Source organism: Mesoplodon bidens, assembly GCF_964165515.1.
Source record: "Mesoplodon bidens genome assembly, chromosome: 2".
In the NCBI taxonomy this organism is placed as follows: Eukaryota; Metazoa; Chordata; class Mammalia; order Artiodactyla; family Ziphiidae; genus Mesoplodon; species Mesoplodon bidens.
The window spans coordinates 151,047,653-151,072,867 of NC_138177.1; the positions used below are offsets into that span (position 1 = coordinate 151,047,653).

At 47.9% G+C, this 25,215-nt stretch overlaps 2 protein-coding genes across 3 annotated transcripts in view; both read right to left on the reverse strand.

Moving 5' to 3' along the window:
* ST3GAL3 (ST3 beta-galactoside alpha-2,3-sialyltransferase 3) overlaps positions 1 to 11,549 on the reverse strand; it is a 227,828-nt gene extending 216,279 nt beyond the window's left edge. Inside the window, exon 1 of the mRNA XM_081223893.1 lies at positions 11,425 to 11,549. The gene's annotated coding sequence lies outside the window, so the exon portion shown is untranslated. The remainder of the gene's footprint in view (positions 1 to 11,424) is intronic.
* Positions 11,550 to 13,773: 2,224 nt separating this feature from the next.
* Positions 13,774 to 25,215, reverse strand: part of KDM4A (lysine demethylase 4A) — a 43,101-nt gene continuing 31,659 nt past the window's right edge. For both annotated transcript variants that reach the window (XM_081217158.1, XM_081217159.1), the window contains exons 16-22: positions 24,805 to 24,860; positions 23,043 to 23,151; positions 22,515 to 22,700; positions 19,347 to 19,517; positions 15,788 to 15,907; positions 15,180 to 15,272; positions 13,774 to 15,044 (exon numbers count right to left, since the gene is read on the reverse strand). In XM_081217158.1, coding sequence (XP_081073284.1) covers positions 14,904 to 15,044; positions 15,180 to 15,272; positions 15,788 to 15,907; positions 19,347 to 19,517; positions 22,515 to 22,700; positions 23,043 to 23,151; positions 24,805 to 24,860 — 876 coding nt within the window. In that variant the 3' untranslated portion in view covers positions 13,774 to 14,903. The remainder of the gene's footprint in view (positions 15,045 to 15,179; positions 15,273 to 15,787; positions 15,908 to 19,346; positions 19,518 to 22,514; positions 22,701 to 23,042; positions 23,152 to 24,804; positions 24,861 to 25,215) is intronic.

Consider the following 25,215-nt stretch of genomic DNA (forward strand, 5'->3'; position numbering starts at 1 on the left):
AAATGGATCTGGGCCCTTTAAATATTTTCCTTTTGCTAGTTGATGTCAAGCTTTGTCACTAGAGGGTGCTGGAAAGCCATGGCTTCTGGGTTCTAGTGTGTTCCAGTGTGTTCCTCTCGGTAGGCTCCTGCAGCACACAGGACTTTTCCAGTGGACAGCAGCCAGCAGTGAGCAGCAGCCAACAGCTTCCTCAGCACTTCTCTTGGGCAGTTTTGTAGCAGAGCACCTCTGGTGGGATGTCTCTCTGTAAACAGCTTTCCCCAGTACCCAAGACGGCAGATTTCTGGCAAGCTCCACCATGCAGCATCACAGTGGCTCATCTGCAATCCAGTGAGCCATTGTCACGTCCACTAAACTGAAGTCCGAACCTCAGCCTGTGGTGGGTGTGAGGCAGGTTGGGGCGCTCTTTGTTGAGCACTCTAGCTCATCCCTGAGGTGGCGGCTGTTCCTTGGATCTGTTTCTATATTCTCTAGAGTTCTCTTTACTTCTTTTTGACAGCATTATTGAGATATCATTCACATACTATACAATTCAGCCATTCAAAGTATACCTTTCGATGGCTTTTAGTATTTTCAGAGTTGTGCAAACATGACCACAATCAACTTTAGAACATTTCTATTACCCCGAAATGATTCCCCACACCCCTTAGCTGTCATCCCCTACAAACCTCCAGCCCTAAGCAACTACTAAACTACTTTGTTCTATAGAATAGGCAAATGTTTATAGATATTTCACATAATGTGGTCCTTTGTGACAGGCTTCTTTCACTTAGCACAATGTTTTTAAGGTTTGTGCACATCAGTACTTCATTTCTTTTTATTGCCAAATAACATTCCATTATATGGACCATCTTTTATTTATCCATTTGTCAGTTGATGGACATATGGGCTGTTTCCACCTTTTGGCTGAATAATGCTACAATGCATATTCATGTACAAATTTTTATAGGGACATAAGTTCTAATTTCTCTTGGGTATATATGTAGGAGTGAAATATACCCAGGTCATATGGTCACTCTATGTTTAACTACTTGAGGAAATGCCACTGTTTTCCCACCAGTGTATGAGAGCTCTGATTTCTCCACACCTGTGCCGACACTCCTTCTTATCTTTTTGATTATAGCCATCCTAGTGGGTGGGTAGGAAGTGGTATCTCATTGTGGTTTTGATTTGCATTCCCCTGATGGCTAATGATGTTGAGCATCTTTCCAAGTGCTTATTTCTTTACTACTTACTAGCTAATCTTGTTACTCCAATTCACTGTTAAAGTTAATAGTCCTTACATTAAACTCTACATGCTGAAAGTACCACATGATTGGACCTAGACTTGTGTAACATGGGCAGTCAGTGACTTTCTGAGTACAAATTAGATATCTACACTAAGGTTTTAAAAATGGAAGGCAGAAGAGTAAAACTGAAAAGATTTTGTCCCTGGTCAGATGTTCCCTTTATTAGTAGCTGAGAAAAAAGCCTAGGGGAGAGGGGTAAAAATCCAAGGAAACAGAACTTTCAGTTTTGCATGTTTTAGTTCATTTCTGTTTTTACAAACAAACAAAAAAAAAGCCTTTCTGAATAAGAGCTGTTAATGTTTGGTTTTATTGGGTGTCTGATTATTTGTTTTAATGGTGTGTTCAGAAGACAAGCTTCTAGACATAATTCTTTATTTGGAAAAGCTGACTCCAATCAGTCTTGAGAAAATTCAACTGGAATATTTGAAAAGATGACCTTGCTTTGGGCCAGCTGAGATAAAATGGTGGGGACTGGTGTTGAAGGTGGTTGGGAGATGGCAGCATGTCCAGAAAACTGGAAACAGAAGGTTGCAGCACAAAAGCAGTCAAGAACAATACTTAAACATGGGCATGGCTGTGTTCCAATAAAACCTGCAGGCCTGTTTGCTGGCCCCTGCTATGCATGGTATATAGACACGCAACATGTAGCAAAACCACAAGAGCATAAAAACATGCATGGGAATTTTAAAACTTTAAATTCAAGATAGTGTTTTCTCTGGTGAAGGACGGAGGAGACCAGGGAAAAATACATGAGGCTTTTACTGGAACTGTAATGTTCTGTTTCTTAAAAAAAAACAAAAACAAAAACTGACGTAATATGGCATATTAAGATTTGGTGATGGGTATCATCATATTATTCTGTTCTTGTATGTGTAAAATACATCACTAGAAAATACAAGATAAATGTTCCCTTTCATTGCTATTATATCTCTGACACTTCAGATGTCAGGCCTATGTAGTAGTTCCACATTGTTTATCTGCTCATATCTTTTTTTAAAAAGGGCAAGGAAAAAAATATAATATTGCAGAATAACTACGCTGGAAACACGATGGAAGCTATGCCATCTTATCAGTCCAGGCAGAAGCCATTACTACACACCTGAGTATAGCATAGCAGTAGAACACTGCCTGCCCTCGAGAACAGTGTGATGCATGTAGTTAAACAGGTACAGACATAATGAGGTGGTGGAAATTTATAACTGTCTGTGAGGTTTCAGAAAAGCTTCAGTGAAGAAGCTGAAGCAGTAAAAAGGTAGAGAGGCTTTAGATGCCATGCTAAGGGGTCTGAAATTTATCCCACTGGCAATGGAGAACGAGTGAAGGGAATAAGCAGAGAAATGACATAGTCCTATCTGTATTTTAGAAAGATCACTTGAGTAGCAATACAGAGGACAGCCTGGAAAAGGCCAAGCAAGAGCAAGAAGAGGCTGTTGTAACAGCCCAGGCCATTCCCTGTCAGAGAGAATAGACATTTCAAAGGCACACAAAGATTCACCAAGGTAACAAAAGAAAATACCAGAACTCCTGTTTATAAACTTTTCTGATATTTAATTTCAGTGGACACTGGCCTCCTCAAACAATCCCTATGTCAGACATCTTGGGGCACATGAGGTTCAGGAAGAATCCTCAAAAAGTGTGAAAGTTCCAGAGCATGGGGGGTAATGGTACCATTACGTAATTACCATATGCTTCATGATGCAGTGCAGTTTACGCATTAAGACATCAATGTGGTTAATTTCATAAAAATTGGATCATATTTTAAATAAATAGGATCATAACTAAACTTGACAATGAGATGGTGAGTAACCATGAAACTCTTGTGCCTCAAAGAAGTTCTCTGGTTATCATCTGGCCAAGCATGTATAAGACTTCCAGAACTTAAAGAGCAGTTGTATATTCTTCTTTTACAAACATACTGGTGTTCCAAGTTTGCTAAACTTTTCTGGGATGGCAAATGTCTGTTAATAGTATGGCACCTAGAAGATTTTCCAAAAATACACACATCTGTCCTTTCAAGGTGAAGAACATGTCTTAACAAAAGCTAGAAACTAGTTTTGTTCGTTTGTTTTTAAAGAAAATACGTTGAGTGCATTTTGAAAACAGATGTTTGGCAGTGTTTCCATCCTTATGTTATTTTGTTGCCAAAAAGATGTAAAAGTGTCATTTATAAAAACTCTCATATCTACATGCCAGCAGTTCTCAAACTGTGGTCCAAGGACCCCAGACAGTCCCCAAGACCCTTTCAGTGGATCTGAAACAGGAGGGAAGGGGGCAGGGCATAACCTTTGAAAGAATGACATAGCCGGGATTCCCTGGTGGCGCAGTGGTTGGGAGTCCGCCTGCCGATGCCGGGGACATGGGTTCGTGCCCCTGTCCGGGAGGATCCCACATGCCGCGGAGCGGCTGGGCCCGTGAGCCATGGCCGCTGAGCCTGTGCATCCGGAGCCTGTTTTCCGCAACGGGAGAGGCCACAACAGTGAGAGGCCCGCATACCGCAAAAAAAAAAAAAAAGAATGACATAGCCCTAGAACATGACATAACTGATTAAAACCAAACGGGTCCAAGATGGCGGACAAGTCGACTTCCACTAGACCTTGAGCCTCAGTATATGCTCACTGTAACATATCAGCAAGCTAAATGACACACCCACAGGCGCCATGACAGTTCCAAGACAGACCACAAGGATTAAAAAGTAGGCGGTTGCCCAATTCCTAGAAATCCCTTCCCCTTCCTGAAATAGCTGGAATACTCCTCCCACTCATTAGCCTATAAAATTACTGACACCCCTATAAAAACTGACAACCCCATACCCTGGTGCCTTTCTCACCTTCTGAGATGGCCCACACTCTGTCTGTGGAGTGTTTCCCTCTAAATAAACCCACTTCTTACCTATCACTTTGTCTCTCACTCAATTCTTTCTGCGATGAGACATCAAGAACCTGAGTTTCATTAAGTCCTGAAACCAGTGTGTGATCTCAGTTGGAAGACTGTGGCTTTTGGCCAGATTCAAGTCCTGGCCACGTGGGTTCGAGTCCCAATCTGGGTTTTAGGCTGGGTTTGAGTCCCAGCACGTGGGTTCAATCCCAATCTGAGGTGCACAGTTTCAGATCCACGAGTTTAAAACTGTTTTCACAGTAATTCTCAGACATTATTTGCCCTGTTCACTCTCTTTCTCTCACCAAGGGTCCAGCACAGTTTTCCAGAGGCTGTATAACATATGATGACATGTGACTATAACACTGTCCTCACAGCTAATGGAATGCGTGCTTGTGTATTCTTGTGACTTAAAATTTTCTCAGTAACTTTTAATACATTAAATATCAATAGACAAAACCCATAAAATGAAAGTTCTTTGGGGTTTCAATAATTTTTATAACTCATAAAGGGGTCCTGAGATCAAAAACTCTGAAAATCACTGCCATATACTTTGAAAACTTAGGAACAGAATATTCTAACCTGTTTAACATATTTCAAACACAAGGTTTCTATGGGTTTTAAGTCATGTCAAAAACACATAAACATGCCATCTTTCCATTATTTTGTAAAGAAAACTAACATCAAGGAAAAGGGGAATTTACTGACATATAGACAAATAATGATAAGACAAGGCAGTAGATAACATTTAATCAGAATAACATAAGTTGTGCAGAAGTTCACAGGGAAGGAACTCCTGTCAACCAGGATGACCAGACAGAACCTAAAGGAGAACAAATTGGAATTAAACCCCCATTATCATCTTTACAAACATTTCAGAAGAAGAACAAGGAGAAGCAAAATTTCAGGGGGACACAGTCAACAACGATGATGACACGCTGAAGGAGAAGCGCATACATTTTAGCAGCCCAAGCAGTGAGCACATTATAACATCAGCGACAAGAGTGTATGCACACGTGCATGTGTCACTTCTGGGTGAGGGCTGGGAACGGCTGAATGACCATATATAATTTGTTGGCATTTAAAGAATGTTTAAATTGGTATGATATTCATATCAACCAACTCTTCCCTTCTTGATCTCAGGATAATTCTCTCATGCCCAACCCACCCACACCATCATCACTGTGGCGCAGTGGTTAAGAATCCGCCTGCCAATGCAGGGGACACTGGTTCGAGCCCTGGTCCGGGAAGATCCCACATGCTTCGGAGCAACTAAGCCCGTGAGCCACAACTACTGAGCCTGCGCTCTAGAGCTGGCAAGCCGCAACTACTGGGCCCACGTGCCACAACTACTGAAGCCCATGCACCTAGAGCCTGTGCTCTGCAACAAGAGAAGCCACCGCAATGAGAAGCCCACGCAATGCAACGAAGAGTAGCCCCCACTCACCGCAACTAGAGAAAGCCCACGCACAGCAACAAAGACCCAACACAGCCAAAAATAAAAAAATAAATTAAAAAAAAAGATGTATAGGGCTTCCCTGGTGGCACAGTGGTTGACAGTCTGCCTGCCGATGCAGGGGACACGGGTTCGTGCCCCGGTCCGGGAAGATCCCACATGCCGCAGAGCGGCTGGGCCCGTGAGCCATGGCCGCTGAGCCTGAGCGTCCGGAGCCTGTGCTCCGCAACGGGAGAGGCCACAGCAATGAGAGGCCTGCGTACCGCAAAAAAAAAAAAAAGATGTATAAATAAAACCACAGTGTTGGCAGATGATTTTAGGCTAACCATCACCTACTGTGAACTAGGGAATATACTAAGCATTAAGAATCTTAAAACTGGGACTTCCCTGGTGGTCCAGTGAAAAATCCACCTTCCAATGCAGGGGACATGGGTTCGACCCCTAGTCGGGGAACTAAGATCCCACATGCCGTGGAGCAACTAAGCCCGAGCCCGTGCACCACAACTACAGAGCCCACGCACTCTGGAGCCCGCACGCCACAACAAAAGATCCCGGCGTGCCGCAACTAAGACCCGACGCAGCCAAAAATTACTTACTTACTTAATTAATTTTTTAAAATCTTAAAACTATTATTTTTATGATAAGGGGTCCCTTATGTATTTAATAGTACAGGAGCAGGCTTTTTACCTCTATTTGTTCAAATTCTCAGAACCTTGCAAGGTAGGTATTTTTATCCCCATTTTACCAATTTGAAAACTGAGAGTACACAAGAGGTTCTGAAGCCTGCCCAAGGCCACACCTTAGAAACTGGTGAAGCCATGATGGAAATCTTGGTCTGCTGACTCTCCTCTACCCTCAGGCAGGAGATGGACACACCCTTACTATTACTGCAGTAGCCTAAATGGTAACCTTCCCTCCAGCCTCACCTCATTCTAAGCTCTCTTCATCCATAATATTTTATGACCCTGTAGCAGACATGGCACTACAGTTGCAAACCTCAGAACTTCCCATGTCAGGGAAACAGGACATTCACTCCTCTGCTGCCTCCACACACAATGGTCTTCTTAAAAGGCAAAGCTGATAAAGTCATTTCCTACCTTCAAACCCTTCAGTGGCTCCTCCTCATCATCACAATAAACTCCTGAACTCACAAGGCTTCAGTCTAACTTCTGCAGCCTCCACACACTCCCCAAACATACCCTATTCTCCTGCCTTTCAAGCATCTTCAGGATGCAGCCACACTCTCTTGTTTGTAGGCCATTACACACACTGTTTCCTGCCTGAAAAGCCTTTTAAACCCACATCTACCCAGCTACTAACTAGTGATCCAAGACTTAGGTAGGTGTGAGCTTCTCTGGAAAACCAATATTTATATTCCCTGTGTGACATCAGATTCTCTTTTCAGGAGATCCCACAGGACCCTCACACATAGCCCATTACAATGTATTCTAACTGCAGGTTCACTGGTTTCTGTTCCTACCAGACTAAAGGCTCTTTGAGGCCCGGGATATGCCTTTTGTATCTGTAATGCCATAACCTAGCACAGAGGTTAGCAGAGTGCTCATGCTCAATAGCTACTTGTGGGATGACCAGAGGGCCTAGTACAGTGGAAGACCCAGACACATATACAACCAAGCAAAATAAAATAGGGTAAATGTGAAAATAAGAAAGGTGTGACAGGATACCAAGGAAGTGGAAAAAGGTAGGAAAATCTGGGGAAATCCTGAGATTTCCTTACCTGATTTCTCAAAGTTTCTTCAAATCCTGCTGCTGCTGCTGCTGCTGACGTTGATAATCATAATCATGAGTCCTTACCTTGAACTAGGTACTGGGCAAAGCACTTTACATAAAGTGAGCTCAAAACCACCCTATGCATTTCACTGATGATGCAACTCGGACTCCAGAATCAGACACTTGCTCAATGTTAGACAATCAATGGCAGAAGCAAGATTTCAACCCAGTTTTCACTTTCTTTGTTAAAAGTGAAATCTCCTCCCCAAACGCCAAAGTTTTATAGCCTGAATTAAACCAGTAAGGTTGAACTAGGATCCTTTTAATTTTAACCATTCAAGTGAAAATGTACCTTGAGTTATTACACACTTCCTTGCTTTTTAAATTGTGTATCTTGAATATAATTTAACTTTCTGTGGATGTCTCAGGACTATTTCTGTGTTCATCACTGAGGGTGCTGTAAAACAGTGATGCCCTCAGGAATGACTGTGCTATGACTGGAAAATCACTGACTGCCCTCATATCAACAGCTTCGGCCTGTTACATTACAAGCATTACAGTGCTTGTAATGGAGTTCTGACTTTCCAATCCACCCTCATTCCATGCCTAGTTAGAGCTATTATTTCTTGCTACTGTCAATGTGTTTCTCTCTAGTAGCCCATCTGATTTCGCTACCTCTAATCTTCCATGGGCCGTGATACTCAAAGAAGATGTAGCAGTCATTACTGCTGTCCAACAGTTACTTCTGGCTCTTTGCTTTCCAGGCACATGCTAAGACGGCAAATCCTTGCCCTTCTTTAAAGTTAGGCATGGCCATATGACTTTAGCCAATGATATGGAAATGAAAGTGACAGGTGCCACTTCAGGATGGAAACTTGAAAGTCCAGTGTCCCTTGATCACCATCTTCCATTCAATCAAAATGATCACGGAAACACCATATTAAGATGGAGTTTCCAACAGCACGGGTCCTTGAGTGACTGAGAGGAGGAGAGTTACCTGTGCAGTCATGCTGGAATGTGGCATGAATGAGAAGTCAACTTTTGTTCTGTTAAGCCACTGAAGTCTTAAGGGTTTTTATTAATGAAGCCTGATCCAAGCTATCCAGACCAATACACCAGCTCTCTCAGTAACAAATTATCTCACATAAGTAACTTCATTTACAGATTTTATGATGGACATTTTGTTTGCACAAAGAATTTTCTTTGCATCTATCCTGGTTCAAAGCTATGTTCAATATAAAATATATTTGCCAAGTACCTCCTATGTACAAAACACTGTGCTAGATAATGAAGAAGATGGCCCATGGCTTGAAAAAGCTTCAGTCTTATGTTGGCAATTGGGGCAAAAGGCAGATTCTAGTGTTATAATGGTTTAAAGGAGAAACAAGTCCCATCTAGATAGGGAGAAAAGTACAGAAAAGCTTCACAAAGAGAGTTCCAATCAAATGGCCCTGAAACATGGGTGAGAACCAACAATTAGAGATTCAAGGGGGTCATTTAGGATAGAAAAAGCAACAGAGCACGACAGCAACAAAGAGCAAATAGTTCCACAAACTTGGAAAATATAATAAAATCTAAGGGAATGGCAAGAAATGGCTTACCCATACTGCCCAGGCTAGGCTGGTCTGTGCTTAATTCAACAGACGGTAGGAAGCCATTAAAAGTCTAGGCTGGGGCTTCCCTGGTGGCAGAGTGGTTAAGAATCTGCCTGCCAGTGCAGGGGACACGGGTTCGAGCCCTGGTTCAGGAAGATCCCACATGCCGCGGAGCAACTAAGCCCACGCGCCACAACTACTAAGCCTGTGCTCTAGAGCCCGCGAGCCACAATTACTGAAGCCCGTGCGCCTAGAGCCCGTGCTCTGCAACGAGAAGCCACCGCAATGAGAAGCCCGCGCACCACAACGAAGAGTAGACCCCGCTCACTCCAACTAGAGAAAGCCCATGCGCAGCCCACACATAGCAACAAAGACCCAACTCAGCCCAAAAAAATAAATAAAAGTCTAGGCTGGGGAATTGAGATACCTGCAAGTGATGACAGTACACAGGATAGATGGAAGGGGTGGGGGGGGAAAGCTAGGGGGTTTCTGCAGTAATTCGAGGGAATGGTATCAATGGCGCCAAGTCAGCATGATGACAGTAGGAACAGAAAGAAGCTCGACATAGTGTGGAGGCAGCAGCAACAAGACCTGGTAACCAACTTAATACAAGGGGGAAAAAAAGAAAGGCAAGAATGATTCTTGAGCTGCAGATCCTGGGTAGCTGAGAGGACCACTATTCTAACTAGCTAAGGTTACTCATAAAAGCGACAAGGGCAAATAAAGTGCTACTGTCTATTTTTCTAATAGCTAGCTCCAGTTTCATCTGAAGTACTACTACTTGTTTACCCTTTGCTCCATCCAGGACAAAGTTACTTCCTGATTTGATGCCATCAACCTGCCTTTTTTGTATAACCTCATCTCCCACTTTTTCTAATAAGAACCCCCTGGAACTACCCATGAGCATTTTGGGTTCTCCCCTGCCACCTTTCCCATCCTCACTTTCTCATTTCCTCTCTTCTCCTTCCTCTTCATCACCCAGGCCTACCCATTCATGGCTCAACTCAAGCCTCAGCTCTCCTGTGAAACCTTCCTCAAACACATGGATTTCTCCTTTTCCAGAATTTTCATAGACCTACTATCTTAGAATTCTAGAGACCATTTTATTAGTGATCATTTTCTTGTGTGCCCTTTAACCCCACAACCAACTCATAGGCCCATGAGAACAAGTCTCATACAATACAGGTCGTGAGGTACCCACAGTTGCACTGCCTTGCACACAATATGTACTCGATAGACACTTTACTGATGATCCAAAGTCACTTAGTCTCTAAGAATATGCACATCTTTTTTTCTCATTAATAATTGACTTTTATTAAACTCTGATTAGACATTTAGACATGTGAAATAGGGAGATTCATCACTTAATACTTCAAAATATCCTTGAGTTAAGAATCTTTAATCTTAGGAGCTGCTATTGCCTTAAGAGATTATTTGAAAATACCATTTCGGTCATAAATTTTTGTGACAGCTTCCTTTTAAGCCTTTTGACTTGAAGGTATATCCAACAGTTAAATGATCATCACTCCAAGGTGATTCTGACTTAGAAATAACCTAATTTTCCATGAGGTCTATTTATTTTCGTGAACCCAATAAGTGCTTTTTTTCTACCTTCCTGTTCAACTAGCTATAGTATAGTTAATTCAAAGTGTATCCATAGAAAAGTTTGTACGTTTCTGTTGTTTTATTGTTTTGTTTTTGTTTTTAACAAAATAACAGCTGCCTTCATTGGTCCCTCTCTCAATTAATTGCACTGAGTCAGTTCACACATTTCTCTCCTTCCTCCTATGTGCGGGAAACACAAACATAAGTGAGGTCTATTAAGGAATCATAAAAACGAGCACTGTTGCAAAAAGGAATTCAAAATGTTCGTGGGAGACTATCCTAATCAAACCTGCTCTCATCACTAAGACATTTCCTCCTGCAAACAAAATCACAGGGCAAACAATGGGGAGAAGTGCCAGAGAAAAGGAAGCAAGAGGCGTACTTTGTCAGTAAAAGTGACCTCAGTCCCCGGAACATCTGGCGGCTGGTAGAGCAATAAGCAATGACGGCCGCTACCCGTACGCTGCTGATTCCCACTCAGGTTTTCCACTTTTCCTCCCTCTTCCCATAGCGAAGGCCCGCCTGACCAGGTCCTTCCTCTGCGCCAAGGTGCGCAGCGCTGCGGGGTCTCGCGCGCAGGTGACCTCAGACTGCTCGGCCCGGGTCCAGCCGTCCTCTCCCCCGAGGCCTGGCAGCCCCTACCCAGGCGAGGTCCCTCAGGGACCGGACTCCCGGCCCGAGCCCCCAGTCCGAACCAGACTTCGTTATTCGGAGACGGCTGGGCCGCGCCCGACCCCTCCTTCCCCAGCACCAGCGCGCGCGGGCTCCGCACCCCACCAACCCGGGGACCGCGAGCGGCGGGGGAGGGGAGGGGCGGCGGCGACCGTTAGCTGTGGTGACTGCCCGCCCCGACGCGCGCAGGACCGGCCCTTACCGCAGCGGAGAGGGAGGCAGGGGGGAGGCGGCGCCCGGCCCGACGCTGCCGGGAAGGCGGGGGCGACGGCGAATGCGGCGGCGGCAGCCGCGGGGAACCCCGGCGGGCGCCCAAGTCGCGGTGGGCCGCCTGGGCGCCGCCATAGTGGGGACGCAGCGGCGGGCGGAGCGCGCGGCCGCGACCCCGACCCGTGGACGACGGGACCACCAATCCCACTCTCCGCCTCAGAGCCCTCACCGAGGGTTGGGCATCCGCGGCCAATCGGCGCGCGGGAGCCGGGCGGGGCGCCGGGCTGACCAATGCGGGGCACTGCAGGCAGAGAGCGGACGCAAGCCCAGAGCGGCCCACTGAACACTGGACCCCCGAGTTTTCCGGCCCGTCCGCCTCGCGCTCCCGCCGGGACTCGGGTTGTTGGCGGTTCAGGGCGTGGGTCCAGCGGGCCCGGCCTGCTGGCTCCGCGCCGACGCCCACCCCTCGGCTCCCCGGAGCCTATCCGCCGCCTTGAAGAATCCTCCCCCGGCTTCACGCCCCGCAGGGCGCACGTTTGGGATGCGGACCTCTGACGGCCGCAGGGCTCGCTGTCCGCCGAGATGACCCCTCCAGAGCCTGTTTCCTCGGCCGTGCGAGGGACGGGGGTACACGGTCATTCCACACCGAGGGACGCAGGCAGCCGCCTGGAACCAGGCTGAGACCCAGGGCTGTGGACGTCCACGGGCTGGGCGACCCTGCTCAATCCCGTGGAGTTGGGTGGACAGCGGTCGCTGGCTGCCCTTCTTACTACTTTAGAGCCTCTTTTTATTCCGGGCACAGGACCACTCCGCCCCATCTCGTCTACCCTTTTCAGTTCCGGAGGTCCCAGCTTTTCTCCCACCCTACTGGGGCACAATTTAAAACGAATTCCCCCGAGGGGAGTTACGGAAGAGAGGAGGAACTGTCCGGCTGTGATCCTTGGTTGCCCAGCCAAAGACGCTGCCTCACCAAAGAAGGGCAGTTTGCCCTGTCCAAAAGGCTGGCCTGGACCTGACTGCAGGCAAGAGGGCCTGTTCCGTGGGACTTGAGACTCTCATCACCTCTTTAAACTTCAGTTTCCCAGGAGGTTATTACATTTGACCAAAACAAAACGTGAAAGTTTCTAGAAAAATAGCTGTTGAGCCAAGAACTCTGCTGGGGTTACAATAGGGTGAAAGTTTCTAGAAAAATGGTCAGCTGTTGAGCAAGAACTCTGCTGGCGTTACAGAAGGGACTACCCTGCCTGTCCTTCAGCAGGGCTGGGGATGGTAGGGTCAGTGAAAGGTAGGGAGGTCTGGGACCCTGCGAAGTCTGGGGAAGTGTTTCTTCCCTCCAAAGATGTGTGCTCCCAGGGCTTGCCAATCCATTAAGGCCTGGCTCTGTCCACGCTCGCCTGGGAATCCTTGGGTGCTGGACAAAAAATTCAACCTCCCCTTCTTGGCCCCAGGAGGGAACTTGCATAGAAACGTAGGTATCTTTGAGACCTGCTGCTCCTCCCTTCCCCCACAATCAGACACCAGAGGTGGCAGCCACCTCCCAAGCCCCAGGACACAAAGAAGCATTGAGTTGCTGAGCTGACCCAAGACTCTCCGGCACCTGGCAGGAGCCAAGAAATAGGACCTAGTGCCTGGCTGTCCAAGACCAGCTGAACAGCTCTGCTGTGCCCAATTCACTGCCCCCCCCACCCCTGCTGCTGCTGCTGCTCTAACCTTGTCCACCTCCAGGACCTCAGGAACCCAATGGGGGTCAAAGGGACCGGGTCTTCCTCCGGGGAAGCATCTTACCAACTACAAGCAACTCAGAACAGCTTCAGGACCTAAAGGAAGCGCGCACGGGGTGGGGGGCAGGGGTTGTCAATCCCTTGCTTTTCAAGCACCTAAAACGTACTGCCTTCTTTCAAGCTGGTTCTACAATTTTTATGGAACAGACACTGGCATAAACTTACACCTGCTCAATGAAGTTAACAAGTGGGGTCGAGATGAGAGAGATCAAACTCAGTTCTACAAGTTGTGGAAGTGGTCTGGTCCTTCATCTATTACCTCTCCTTCCCATCTCTAGGGCCAGAGAAGCAAAAGGAGGTACTTACGGCCAGAGGTGCCTCTACTTCCCAGGTCCCACCATACAGAGCCACAGGACCAGAACTTGACAAGGAGCCCATCTCTTTAGGAGGGCTTCCTAGATCCTGCCTTACTGAGTCCTTAAAATGCATGGCCCTGCTCCAGAGCCTATGACTCTAGATACACTCCCGGCCTGACCCTGGGCCACTCAGGCTCCTTGGGGCAGACACAGCCAGTCCTCTGCTCAACACGTTTTATTGCTAAGGACAAGGTGATGCACCGATTTTCAAAATAATTTGGTTTATAGCGTTCATACGTAACAAAAAAAGGGGAAGTATTATAAATCTGTTTCTTGTATACATACGGTATAAGTGTGAATCCCTCCAACCCTGGGCCCAGGCAAACAAATTCATAAGGAGCAAAAACCTGTTTAACCCCTTCACTGTTGCCCTCCAGTCCCACCCCGCTCCCAAATCGGCTCCCTCCCACCCCCAGACCAGGGGGCATATCTAAACCCACCCCCTGGCCTCCAGTGGCCCCAGTTCATCTTAACCCTCCCAGCCCCTGCATGATTGCAATTTTCTGTTGACAGACTCACCCGCCAGGCTCTGCCTGCTTCCATCATTAGATCCCCCTTCAGAGTATTCCCCACCCACACCCTTTAATACTGTCCACAGGGGCTCTGTGCCTAGAGTGATACGGGCACACATCCAGGTTACCCCTGTCTTCTTCAAGAGAAGGCAAAGAGGTGGCGCTAACTCCTTAGCATCTCATCACTGCAGCTTTGCCAGCACTCTCTTGAGGCAGTTCCAGAGACAAACAGATGCCACAGCCATCTCCAGCCAACCCCCAGGGGCCCTTACTCAGTTCAGCTGAGGGCAGAATTTCACATTTTTGTTGCCCTGGATAGGCAAGGAAGAAAGTAAAGGCCAGGGGCTGGCAGAAGCTGGTCCAGACCAAACGTACATACGCACGCACACACACACACATACACACACACACACACACACACATAAATACAAAAAGGGGGAGGGGGCAAGCACCAGCACCTCTGCCTAGTTGGTGCAGGTGATCATTAGGAAGCTAAGTCCAAGGCCAGGAACAGGGCAACCAGCCCAGCCAGCACAGTCGACCCCATTACAGACTGGGGCCCATGCAGCCACAGCGTTCCAGTGCTCAGCCCATCAGCTGGGAGATCAGCGGCTGCTGCCACATGTCCAAGTACGGCTTGTCATTTCATTACAGTGGAATGCGATGAGGGCAGGGTGAGAAGATGATGGGGTCGGTTATTTCATTCCATTTCATTTTACAGTTCACTTTTAGAGACTTCAGAGATCGAAGTGTCTGCTGTGCTGTGGAACCCCAGAGTGCTTTCGCCTTGACAGCTGGGACTCTCCTGGCCGCTGGAAGCACCTACTCCATGATGGCCCGGTATAGTGCAGGCTCAATGTAATCTTCCCGGTATCTTGAGTTGATAACTCGTTGCCGTTTCTTTTCCTGCTTAACCTCTTTCTCTGTGAAAATCTCATTGAAGCGCATGTCTGAGGCTACTGACTACAGAAGAATAGGTAAGCAAAATGAGCACTTTATGGCCAACCACCCCGAAGAAAAAAAACAAAGGGACACATCCTTGCTTTGTTCCCTCCCTCCCAGATGGGAACCAAGGGCACACAGAAAGTATACACTCACCAGTCTAGACTTGACTCTCTTGGGAAGCTCTTCATCCAGCGTGTACACGTCATCTCTCTTAACCACAAGCTGTGAGCCATCCTCAAACTCCACCTACCAAGGAAACAAAGGCCTTTAGCTAAGATATCCCTGACTCTCTCCCTGGTCCATCACGCACAGTGGCAATTTCCTGCAGTCACAGGAAGGGTTTAGAACACTGAAGTAAGGCCTGCCATGTCTGAAGCCATACCTGGCAGACTGGACACAGGGCAGCCCCTAGCTCTGAGCCCCTTGGCTCAGCGGTCCCCAACCCCCGGGCTGCAGACTGGTGCCAGTCCACAGCCTGTTAGGAACCGGGCCGCACAGCAGGAGGTGAGCGGTGGGCGAGCAAGCGAAGCTTCATCAGCTGCTCCCCATCGCTCCCCACCGCTCCCGTTACCGCCTGAACCACGCCCACCCCCACCCCCCGTCCATGGAAAACTGTCTTCCACGAAACCGGTGTCCCTGGTGCCAAAAAGGTTGGGGACCACTGCCTTAGCTCTCCAAGAGCAAAGACTTCCTCTTGCTCAAGAGGAAACACTGAATTAATCAGGCCCCCTCCCCCATCCCCAACAAAAGCCTTTGGTTACCTGGTACATCTGGATGGGGTGAGAGGCCACAAACTTGGCTCCATAGACTTGGCCGTCTGTCCATCTCACTTGGACTACTTCCCCTTCAGCAGGAGGACCCAACTGGAGACAGTCCTGACTCTGAGGGAACGTTAAGGAAGAAGGGTGAAAGGAAGGTCCACCTGAGAGACCTGCTAAGTCCAAGTCCACCCCGCTATCTCTGCTGGCTGCTGCTGCTTCTAGGTGACAGAAAAAAGCAGCCATAATAAACTTAATAAATGTAAAAGACATGTGCCATGATCAAGAGTCCTTCTCATGTTCCTTCAACTGTCTCTCTAAGGGACAGGGGCACAGGGCTCTGCCAGGAAGAAATACTCAAACTTTACTCAACTATTTAAGAAAAGGGTTCTTAGGACTTCCCTGGTGGTGCAGTGGTCAAGAATCCGCCTGCCAATGCAGAGGACACAGGTTCAAGCCCTGGTCCGGGAAGATCCCACATGCCGCGGAGCAACTAAGCCCGTGCGCCACAACTACTGAGCCTGCGCTCTAGAGCCCGCGAGCCACAACTACTGAGCTTGCGTGCCACAACTACTGAAGTCCGCGCGCCTAGAGCCCATGCTCCGCAACAAGAGAAGCCACCGCAATGAGAAGCCCGCGCACCACCACAAGGAGTAGCCCCTGCTGGCCACAACTAGAGAAAGCACGCGTGCGCAACAAAGACCCAATGCAGCCAAAAATAAATAAATAAATAAATGAAAACAAATAAAGTTTTTAAAAAAAGGAAAGAAAAGGGTTCTACACCTTTTTTTTTTTGAAGGAAAGGTAATAAAAGACCACCTACCATGGGACCTGGCAAAAAACTTTAGGACTTTTACTCCCTGCAGACGGGGGAACCCTAAGGATGGGTGGAGTCCTTGCTGCATTCCCAGCAGAGGGCTTGGTATATAGTGGGAGGTCAGTGTATGAACATGTTCATGGCAGCTGAATAAAAGTTCTGATGAGTACACCTGGGAGAAGGTCCTTGTGGACTTGGCCCAAAAAAGTACACACTGGAGCGGAAGCAGGGCAGAGAGTCTAAAATGCTGTTATTCCAACTGCTCTTACCAATTCCACTACATGACAAGAGTTAGGAAGGTTCTACACACCAATTCACTTACTGAATAGAAATGGCTCTATGCTCTATACTGTATTGCCAACTCATTACTGACAGGTACTCATAACTGTATCATGTATGAATTCAACAACTAAGTAGAAAGTACTGCCCCCAAAAGAATCTGAAGTGGAAGTTTTAACTAGCCAAATATGTGATCTTTGATAAGTCACTTAAGTTCTCAGATATTAAGTTTTACTACAACAGCAGTTCTCAAAGTATGGTCTGCAGACCTTAGCGGGGGTTCCTGAGCCACTTGCAGGGAACTTGTGAGAGCACGATGGTTTTCACAATAATATTAAAACATTAGCCTCTTTCGCTGCGCGGACATTTCCAGTGATGGTGTAACACCTAACACGGGTGCAACTGCTGGTGCTTCAGCACAAACTGAGGCAATGGCCCTAAGCTCTACTACTTGTTACTGCATTCTTAACCACTGTGTACTCATGATTTAGGAGCAAAAGAAAAAAACCTGGTTTCGTATAACAACGTCCCTTGATGAAGCAGAAAAAATTTTTGTGTTAAACCTCAATCTTTGAGTACATGTGTTAAGTACTCAAAAGACTTCTGCTACATGCTGAAGCTTGATGGTTGTCTTGAGGAAAAGCATGCTGTAAGTGTTTGAGTTGTAAGAAGTAACTGCTTTTTTCATGAAACACAAGCTTTATTTGAAAAAAATGACTGACAGACAAACTGTGGTTATTCAGACTTAGGTACTGGCAGATATCTTCCTGAAAATGAATGAAGTGAGCCTGTCACTTCGAGGAAAATGGACTGACAGTATATTGCCAATGATAAAACCTAAGCTTTCAAGCACAAATTACAATTTCAGAAAAGTTGTGTCACCACCATGAGCTTGAAGCTCCCTAAAATTTAAAGATTTTTCTGAGCTTAGTGCTACAAATGAAAATGATTTTTTTGGAATTGTCTAATAAAATTTAACAACATCTGGAAGATCTACATAGCCCACTGCACCAATATGGATGATGGCGCAAAATCATGCATGAGTGAAAGAGCCATTCTCAGTGTTAGACAGACCAGAGAATGTTAATGTAAGAGGGTATGTTCACCAAGCTGCCTTCAGAGTCTACACTGCAGCTAACGTTTAAGAAACTCCACTCGTTGAGGCCTGGTATAGTATCAAAGTAGAATAACCACAATCATCTGAAAGGCTACCTAAATTTTACTCCTCACTTTTTCAATCGCATATCTGTGTGAGACTAAGTTTTCTTCACTTACTTTAATCAAAACAATATATTGCAACAAACTGAAGATGTGATGTAAAAAAGCTTTGCACAATTGTAGAAGAGTGGCACTCTTCTAATATTTTTTGTTTTACTTAAAATAATTTTTCATTAAAAAATGGATTATTTCAAATCAATTCACCTCAGTTTTCATTTCTAATGAGCAAATATTGATAGACATAACCCACAAAAATACAAGCTCTTTTGGGGTCCTCAGTAACTTCTAGAAGAGTCCTGAGATCAGCGTTCTCTAAGTTAGAGATACCACCTACTTCTCAGAGTTGGTATGAGAAGTGACCGAGATACCCGAGTAAAGTACTTAGCATAGTGTCTGGCAAACTGGAGGAGCTTAATAAAGCATAGCTAGTCTACTGCCACAAACACTACTGATACCATCTTCACTACATGGAAGTCTGCCTCACAACTAATGAATGTACTTTTAGCAACTAAGTTGCTAACGTGGTAGAGACGTGGGAAATACCTGTTGTTTAAGGAAGAAATGGCTTCATTCCACTAGGCTGGTGCTCGGTCTAACATGAAAAGGTTGGGGTGGGGGTAGGGGGTGGGGATGAGGATGGACGGACGGACGAACGATGGACAGGGGAAACCTGAACTGAGTGCTGAGTCCAGAGCCAGGAAACCTAGGATTGAGTCCAGGCAGGGCCCCCAGTGTCTCAGGTATTGATAACACAAGCAGGCCAGGGGTATCTCCAAGCAGTTTCTATTCAGCCCCCAAAGGCATCAACTGTAAAGAACCAAAAGCAAATTCCATAAATCTACTAAGAGGGCATGGCAGAAAAGAGATAATTGGCTAATTCTCCTAAAATCACACAGCTACTAAGCAATGAAGCTGGTACTGGCACACTGGCCTGATTCCAAAGCCTGGGCTCTTCTTCCACTGCACCAGAACACCTTCAAAGGGTAGTTTAGACTAAAATACAAGTATGTTTCAAAGAACTGCAAAAAACGCCAGTTCCTACAAGCTTCTAGAGGAAGCAGGGTACCCTAGTGGCACATGATATTCTTTGTACAGAAAGACCAGTACAAACACTTCTTTCTGTTTGGGGGCCGAATGATGAGACCATGGGCCTGGATAGAAAAGGCAGGCAGGCCCACAGCCAGTCTGCCAGTCAGACCAAGAAACCCCCCACCCCAAAATGCCCATGAAGCTCCTTGCAGACATTACCACTATGTCCTCAGGATAGAGATTGTCGCTGAAGGAGCCGTCATCAAAATTGACTTCATAGAAGGTCTCCGTGGTGAGCCTTACCACCTCACACTGGTAGAAGCGCCCATTCTTGTGCTTGCTAATGACCTTCTGGCCCGCAGTGATGCTCTGCAAGGCGCCCTTGGCACGCTGGAAAAAACAGAGGCTTGGGTTATGCCCACATGGAGCTGACAGGCCTAGCAAATGGGGACCAAGATCAGCTGGCTCCTCTTTACCAGGGAAAGATAAGCGTGAGAATGGAAAAGTAAAAAGGAGTAGGAGATGGGAGCTGAAATAGGTCTTTCCAGATGTCCACACCCCAGCCAGGACATGGAAGAACCTAGTGTCATATTTTCCCCATAAACATAGCTCCTCCCTCATTCCCAGTCCACAACTGGTCCTTTACCATCCTGTCTCACCACAAACTCCCAAAACAGATTCTTGTGACTTCCCTACTGTTTGAAGGAGCTGACCAAACAGCACCTACTAATTCACGTAGTTTAGACATACATCAAAGTGGAGGCTCAACAGGTGATCTGAGGCCCAGGGTCCCCACACAATGCTCCACACAGATCTCAGCACCAGCTCTACCCTCAGGGCCAGGGCACAAAGACTGAGGTTCCCTGGATGTCCTCAGCTACATACTATACACAGCTCCACAGCTCTGCCATCTCTGGGGCCCTCACATCACCCTTCTTCTCATTCTGAACTTGTCCTTGATTCAGATGAAATCATAGAGCATCAGGTGGTCTTGTGTCCAACCGCCCCTCCCCAAGCTGCCCAAGCTCTGTGCTCCAGCCATGCTGGCCTCCCTTCTGAGCGTGCGTGCCAAGAGTGTTCCCACCTCAGGGTCTTTGTGCCTCTGTTCCCTCTACCTGAAAGGCTCTTCCTCAGTTATCTGCACATTGGCTCCCTCACATCCAATGTCCACTTATGGACAACCTTACTACCTCTCCTCCTCCATTCCCGTATCCAGCTTTACTCTTATGCCGGCACTTCTCCCCGTTTGATACACTGTACGTTTACTTGTTTCTACGTGTCTTTCAACTACACTAAATGCAGCAGGAGGGCAGGCACTGTTGTCTTGTTCACCAGCACGTTCCGGGCACCTAAAACTGTGCCTGACTTGTAGCAGATGCCCAGTAAGTATGTGAAGAATGAATCAGTGAAAGAAATACTCAACAGTACCCCGTTTCCTCATAGCACCCGCCATCTACAGCTGCCAATGTGAGGGCATGGGGGGCTAATGATCATCACCAAATCACTATCCTCTTCCAACACAAAGCTCCTATCTCCTTACCACAGCCAGGACTCAATGGTACCTCAAGCTTTTATTCCTCATTCCCATATCGACTATTTTTCCCTCTTCCTAAGCTCCTAACCCACCTCCGCCCACCTCTTGTGCTCAGTAGAACATCTTTAACGAAAAAAGGGAATCCAGGGCTTCCCTGGTGGCGCAGTGGTTGGGGGTCCGCCTGCCGATGCAGGGGACACGGGTTTGTGCCCCGGTCCGGGAAGATCCCACATGCCGTGGAGCGGCTGGGCCTGTGAGCCATGGCCGCTGAGCCTGCGCGTCCGGAGCCTGTGCTCCGTAACGGGAGGGGCCACAACAGTGAGAGGCCCACATACCACAAAAAAAAAAAGGGGGAATCCAGTCAGCCAATGAGGCCCTTTCCATGGTGGAGGACACTTTGTCCTCTGGGCTGGTGCTCTACTGTGTCCTTCCTTTTACGATTGTTTTCACCACACTGTTGACAAGACTTCATCGGCATCTCCTCCACTGGACTGTAATTCACTGATGGCACTCTGGCTTCTGACCTGATTACCCATGGAACCCCCGGTTTGGGGTGCACAGTGACCACGCCACCAGCCCTGTCTTCCCGACAGCACGTGGCCCTCCTCAGCCTCTGCTGGCTGCCAGGCTCTCCTTCTCTCCACATCTCTCTACTTCTCAGCTGCTTTCGCTGCTTCCTGCTCCACCATCTGCTCCTTATACTAGGAATCTCCAGAGTCCCGTTTCTAAAGGGAATTAGGTTTAATTATGCTGTTAAAGGCTGATAATATCCAAATCTTAATCCAGCTAATCTAGCTGCCTCCTGGTACCTCAATCAGAATGTTCCAGCGACCTCAAAGTCTACCGGTCTTTCTCTCATTTTTATCTCCCCCACTTTCCCCTGCAAAACAGCCCTGCCCCATCTCAGTTCCTGATGGCAGTTAATACCATATTAGCATCCTTTCCACCTTTAAGGGTGTGGCCTGAGTCATCTTGAATTCACACTCCCTCACCCCTTCCTCTTCCTCTTCCTCCATCCTCTCCCCATGGCAGCCAACAAACCCCGTCAGTTCTACCCACTGTAGGATCCCAGCATCGGCTGTGACCCTAAAGCTCTCCCTCTGTGTTCCCATTTCAGACCTCACTTCTCGCCTAGGCTAACTGGTCTCCCGGCCTCAAATTCTTATTCCTTCAATCTTTTCTGCAAACCACCACCAGAGTAACTGTTAAGAAAACATATAGCTCAAAATCATAATATTGGAAAAGTTCCCCTTACCTAGTGGAAGAGACATCGAACCCCTAAGTGTGGCAGCCCAGGGCCTTAATCCTCTGGCACTGCCTGCCTTTCTAGTACCATCCCCTGCCACGTTCCCAGAGCCAGTCTCACACGTTCCTTCTTCTGAGACTCACTCATTCTGTTTCTGAAGACTTGACTGCCCTCCTGCTCACAATTCCTACATATTGTTTAAGACCCATTTAAGCTTCACTGTTCAGGGAAGCGCAAAAATCACTACTGTATGGGGGTTAATGGTTAACTCTTCTTCCCATCAGTTCACAACATTTACAGAGCTTCTGCGATGTCCCTGAAACTGTGTTAAGTATAGGGACACCCAGGTTAACAAGACACGGACCCTCAAAGAGTTTATCCAGGAAAGGCAAACAAGGAATCAACCACAAGCAGTTGGTTCCACTGGATTAGGAAGCACAAAGCAGGAAGTAGAGGATGGACAGGGGCCATCTAATCCCACACTCGTCAGCAGTCTCCAAGAAGCACAGCGCTTGATGAAATACTTGCTGACACAATAAATGGAGAGCCTGCAGAGAAAATGATCCTGGAAACCGTCGAGAGGACCCTAGAATGGCGCCCTCCTCACCTCCAAATTAGGGATCTTGTGCCGAAAGCAGGTAATAAAGACAACAAAAGGCCAGTCATCTGGCTGCATCATCACTCCTGCAGCCTGAGCACAGCTCACGTGGAAGGCAGTTGGGCAACGGCCATGAGAACACTGCACACAGCAGCCAGCAGTTCTTTTCCTCCGTTTCTTACAGAAGACACATTTCTACAACACAGGAGAAGCAGGCCAATGATTCCGGGAACTAGGATGGTCTCCTCTACTGTACCCGCACCCAAATGCACAGAGCCCTATGAGCAAGAGCCCACCCCCTTCCCAAAACACGAGGGTACACGCACCCTCTGTTAATCTCGTGTCCAGTCACAGGCATCCTCACTAAGTAGTTTTAACCAGAGGGGGAGAATCGTAAACCATGACCGAAACTGAGGGGTAAAGGATGGCCACTGGGCCAACCAGGCGATGCCCTCCTAAACGCTATGTTCCCCTCTATCCAGAGACTCGGAAACGGGGAAAGGATGTAGCGTCACAAGCCCATCTCTTTCTGCTTACCAGTTTGAAGCGGGGCAGGGGAATTTTGCTCACATCCACTGGACTTCTTTCTGCAATGTTGACAAATCTCGCTTCCAGAATCGCCACCGCACATGAGACATGGACCCACCTGCCAAAAGGCAAAGGCCACCTCAGTCCCCCTCCAGCTACAAGGCCCTGTGGCCTTCTCTTCTAACATGGGCCTGTCTATAGTGTTTCCTCCCTTACCCAGTGTGACCACTGGACTTCCCAGCAAGTTCCTGGGACCCAGTGAGGTAAGACCAGAAGTGTCTCCACGCTGAGGAAGCGGAAGAAGGTCCCCACCACAACGTCCCGGGTCAGCGCAGGGTCACACTTCTGACACTAACTCACCGCCTGTTGCAACAGGAGCAGCCACAGCTAATTGCGTGTGGCAGGTTCCAGGGAGTGAGAATAAATTAGAGAGCCCCATACACACCTCTTTTACCAGGGGACTGGGCACTTCCTCAAAATATCTCCAGCTGCGCCCCAATGTGCCGGTAAGCCCAGCCCTCCCCCTACAGGCCTTTGGCCAGACCTTTCCCGGGGCTGAAGTGACTGACCTCTCCCTTCTGCCCCCTTCCTCCACCTCAGACTCACTCTTTAAGGTCTGGCCCTAGCCCCACTTACTGAGAGGTCTGTTCAACAGACACCCTTAGAGAATTATTAAAGTAAGTTCTGGGCATTTGGGGAAACTGACACGCACCAAGATGAGATTAACTAAGATGGTGAAAACTCTCAGGATCAAGCCACGTGAAAACCTACGACAGACAGCGTCGGGGCTGCGTGGAAGCCACCTGCAGTGTGTGAGTGGGAACAGATTTGTTTCGCATGGCCCTGGAGGGCAGACCAAGGATCATGAGGTAAAGGTGGGAGGTGCAAGCAGAGCCCTTTCCATTGCAAAAAAGGAAGAACTTTAACAGCACTATCTTGCTGAGGAACACAGTGACCTCAAGTCACGGCAGCAAGTGCCTTTAGAGGGGTGGAAGCGGCAAGCAGTGCAGCCATCTATCTGGAGCAGCATGAAGGGGATTCCTGTGAGGCAGGACGCCGGGTGGTATGTGTGCTTCAAGTTCCCACAGGATTTTAGCTGGAAGCAGGGTCTTCCCTGCTGGTTCCCCATAGACCTGGGAGTAGTCTCCCCTAAGCAGCCGGTCTTTGGGGCGAAAACCTCATTCACCTTACGTTTATTTCTACCTCTGAACCACTGAGCCATGACCAAGCACAAAAATTCAGCTCAGTGAAAGCGAGCTGCCGGACGGCCAAGAAGCCCAGATCTGGGCTGAGTACCCAGAACGCTCTGTAGAATCGACTGAGTAGTGGGTAGGCATGGCTGGGCTCTCCTCAATGTCCCACTGTCCTTCTTAAGGACAGTCGCCCTCATTTCAAACAGCCAGGGAGTCCGCCTGCAGGAAGGGCTCACTAGCTCACAGCCGTGGCCACCTCTGCACCAGCCCCAGGTGTAACAAGGTAACTGTCCTCACTTCCGCCACGAAGCCCCCGCGTCATCTTCACAGGGTCTTCGTACCCTCACGAGTCCATCTCAGCTCCTCCAAAAGGAGGACGTTACTTACAAGGCTGCCTCAGAGGGGAAGCTCGGGTTGGAAAGTTCTGGGACTGCTCAGCTTCCCATCCTTAAAATTAGTCTTGGAGATGCTATTTCAGCCCCAAACAATGTGCTTCCCAAGTCCTCATCGGTCATACTGATGACAGCCACTGCCCTGGCGACGTGCCTGCACTCGGCTTCAGAGCGCAGAGAACTCACCTGTCGTCGTTGGCCCTCTGCAGGGCTCCCCCTCGTAATGAGCACAAGCAGCAGTCCTGCCAAGAAGACGGGGAGGAAGAGTGCTCACCCACCGAGTCATTAACGGCCCATCTGCTCTCCCTGCCCCTTCCTTCGGGCCACGGCAGCCTCCCCGTGAGAAAGCAGCCCACAGCATGCGAGGCCTCGCCTGCACAGCCCTTGTAACCAGGACTACCCTGCAGGAAGAGGCCACTCGGGGCTGAAGTGCACCAATTATTCTCCCGACTTAACATAATCGGCTTCGCTAGTACTGTTAACAACAACGTAAGCAAAGTCATGAGTGATGCCCTGCTCAAGCTGGGGGGCATTACAGGGCTCTGACTGCCTCCTATGTGGGTACTGCCAGGTTCCAGAGAGAGGGGAGGAATAAAG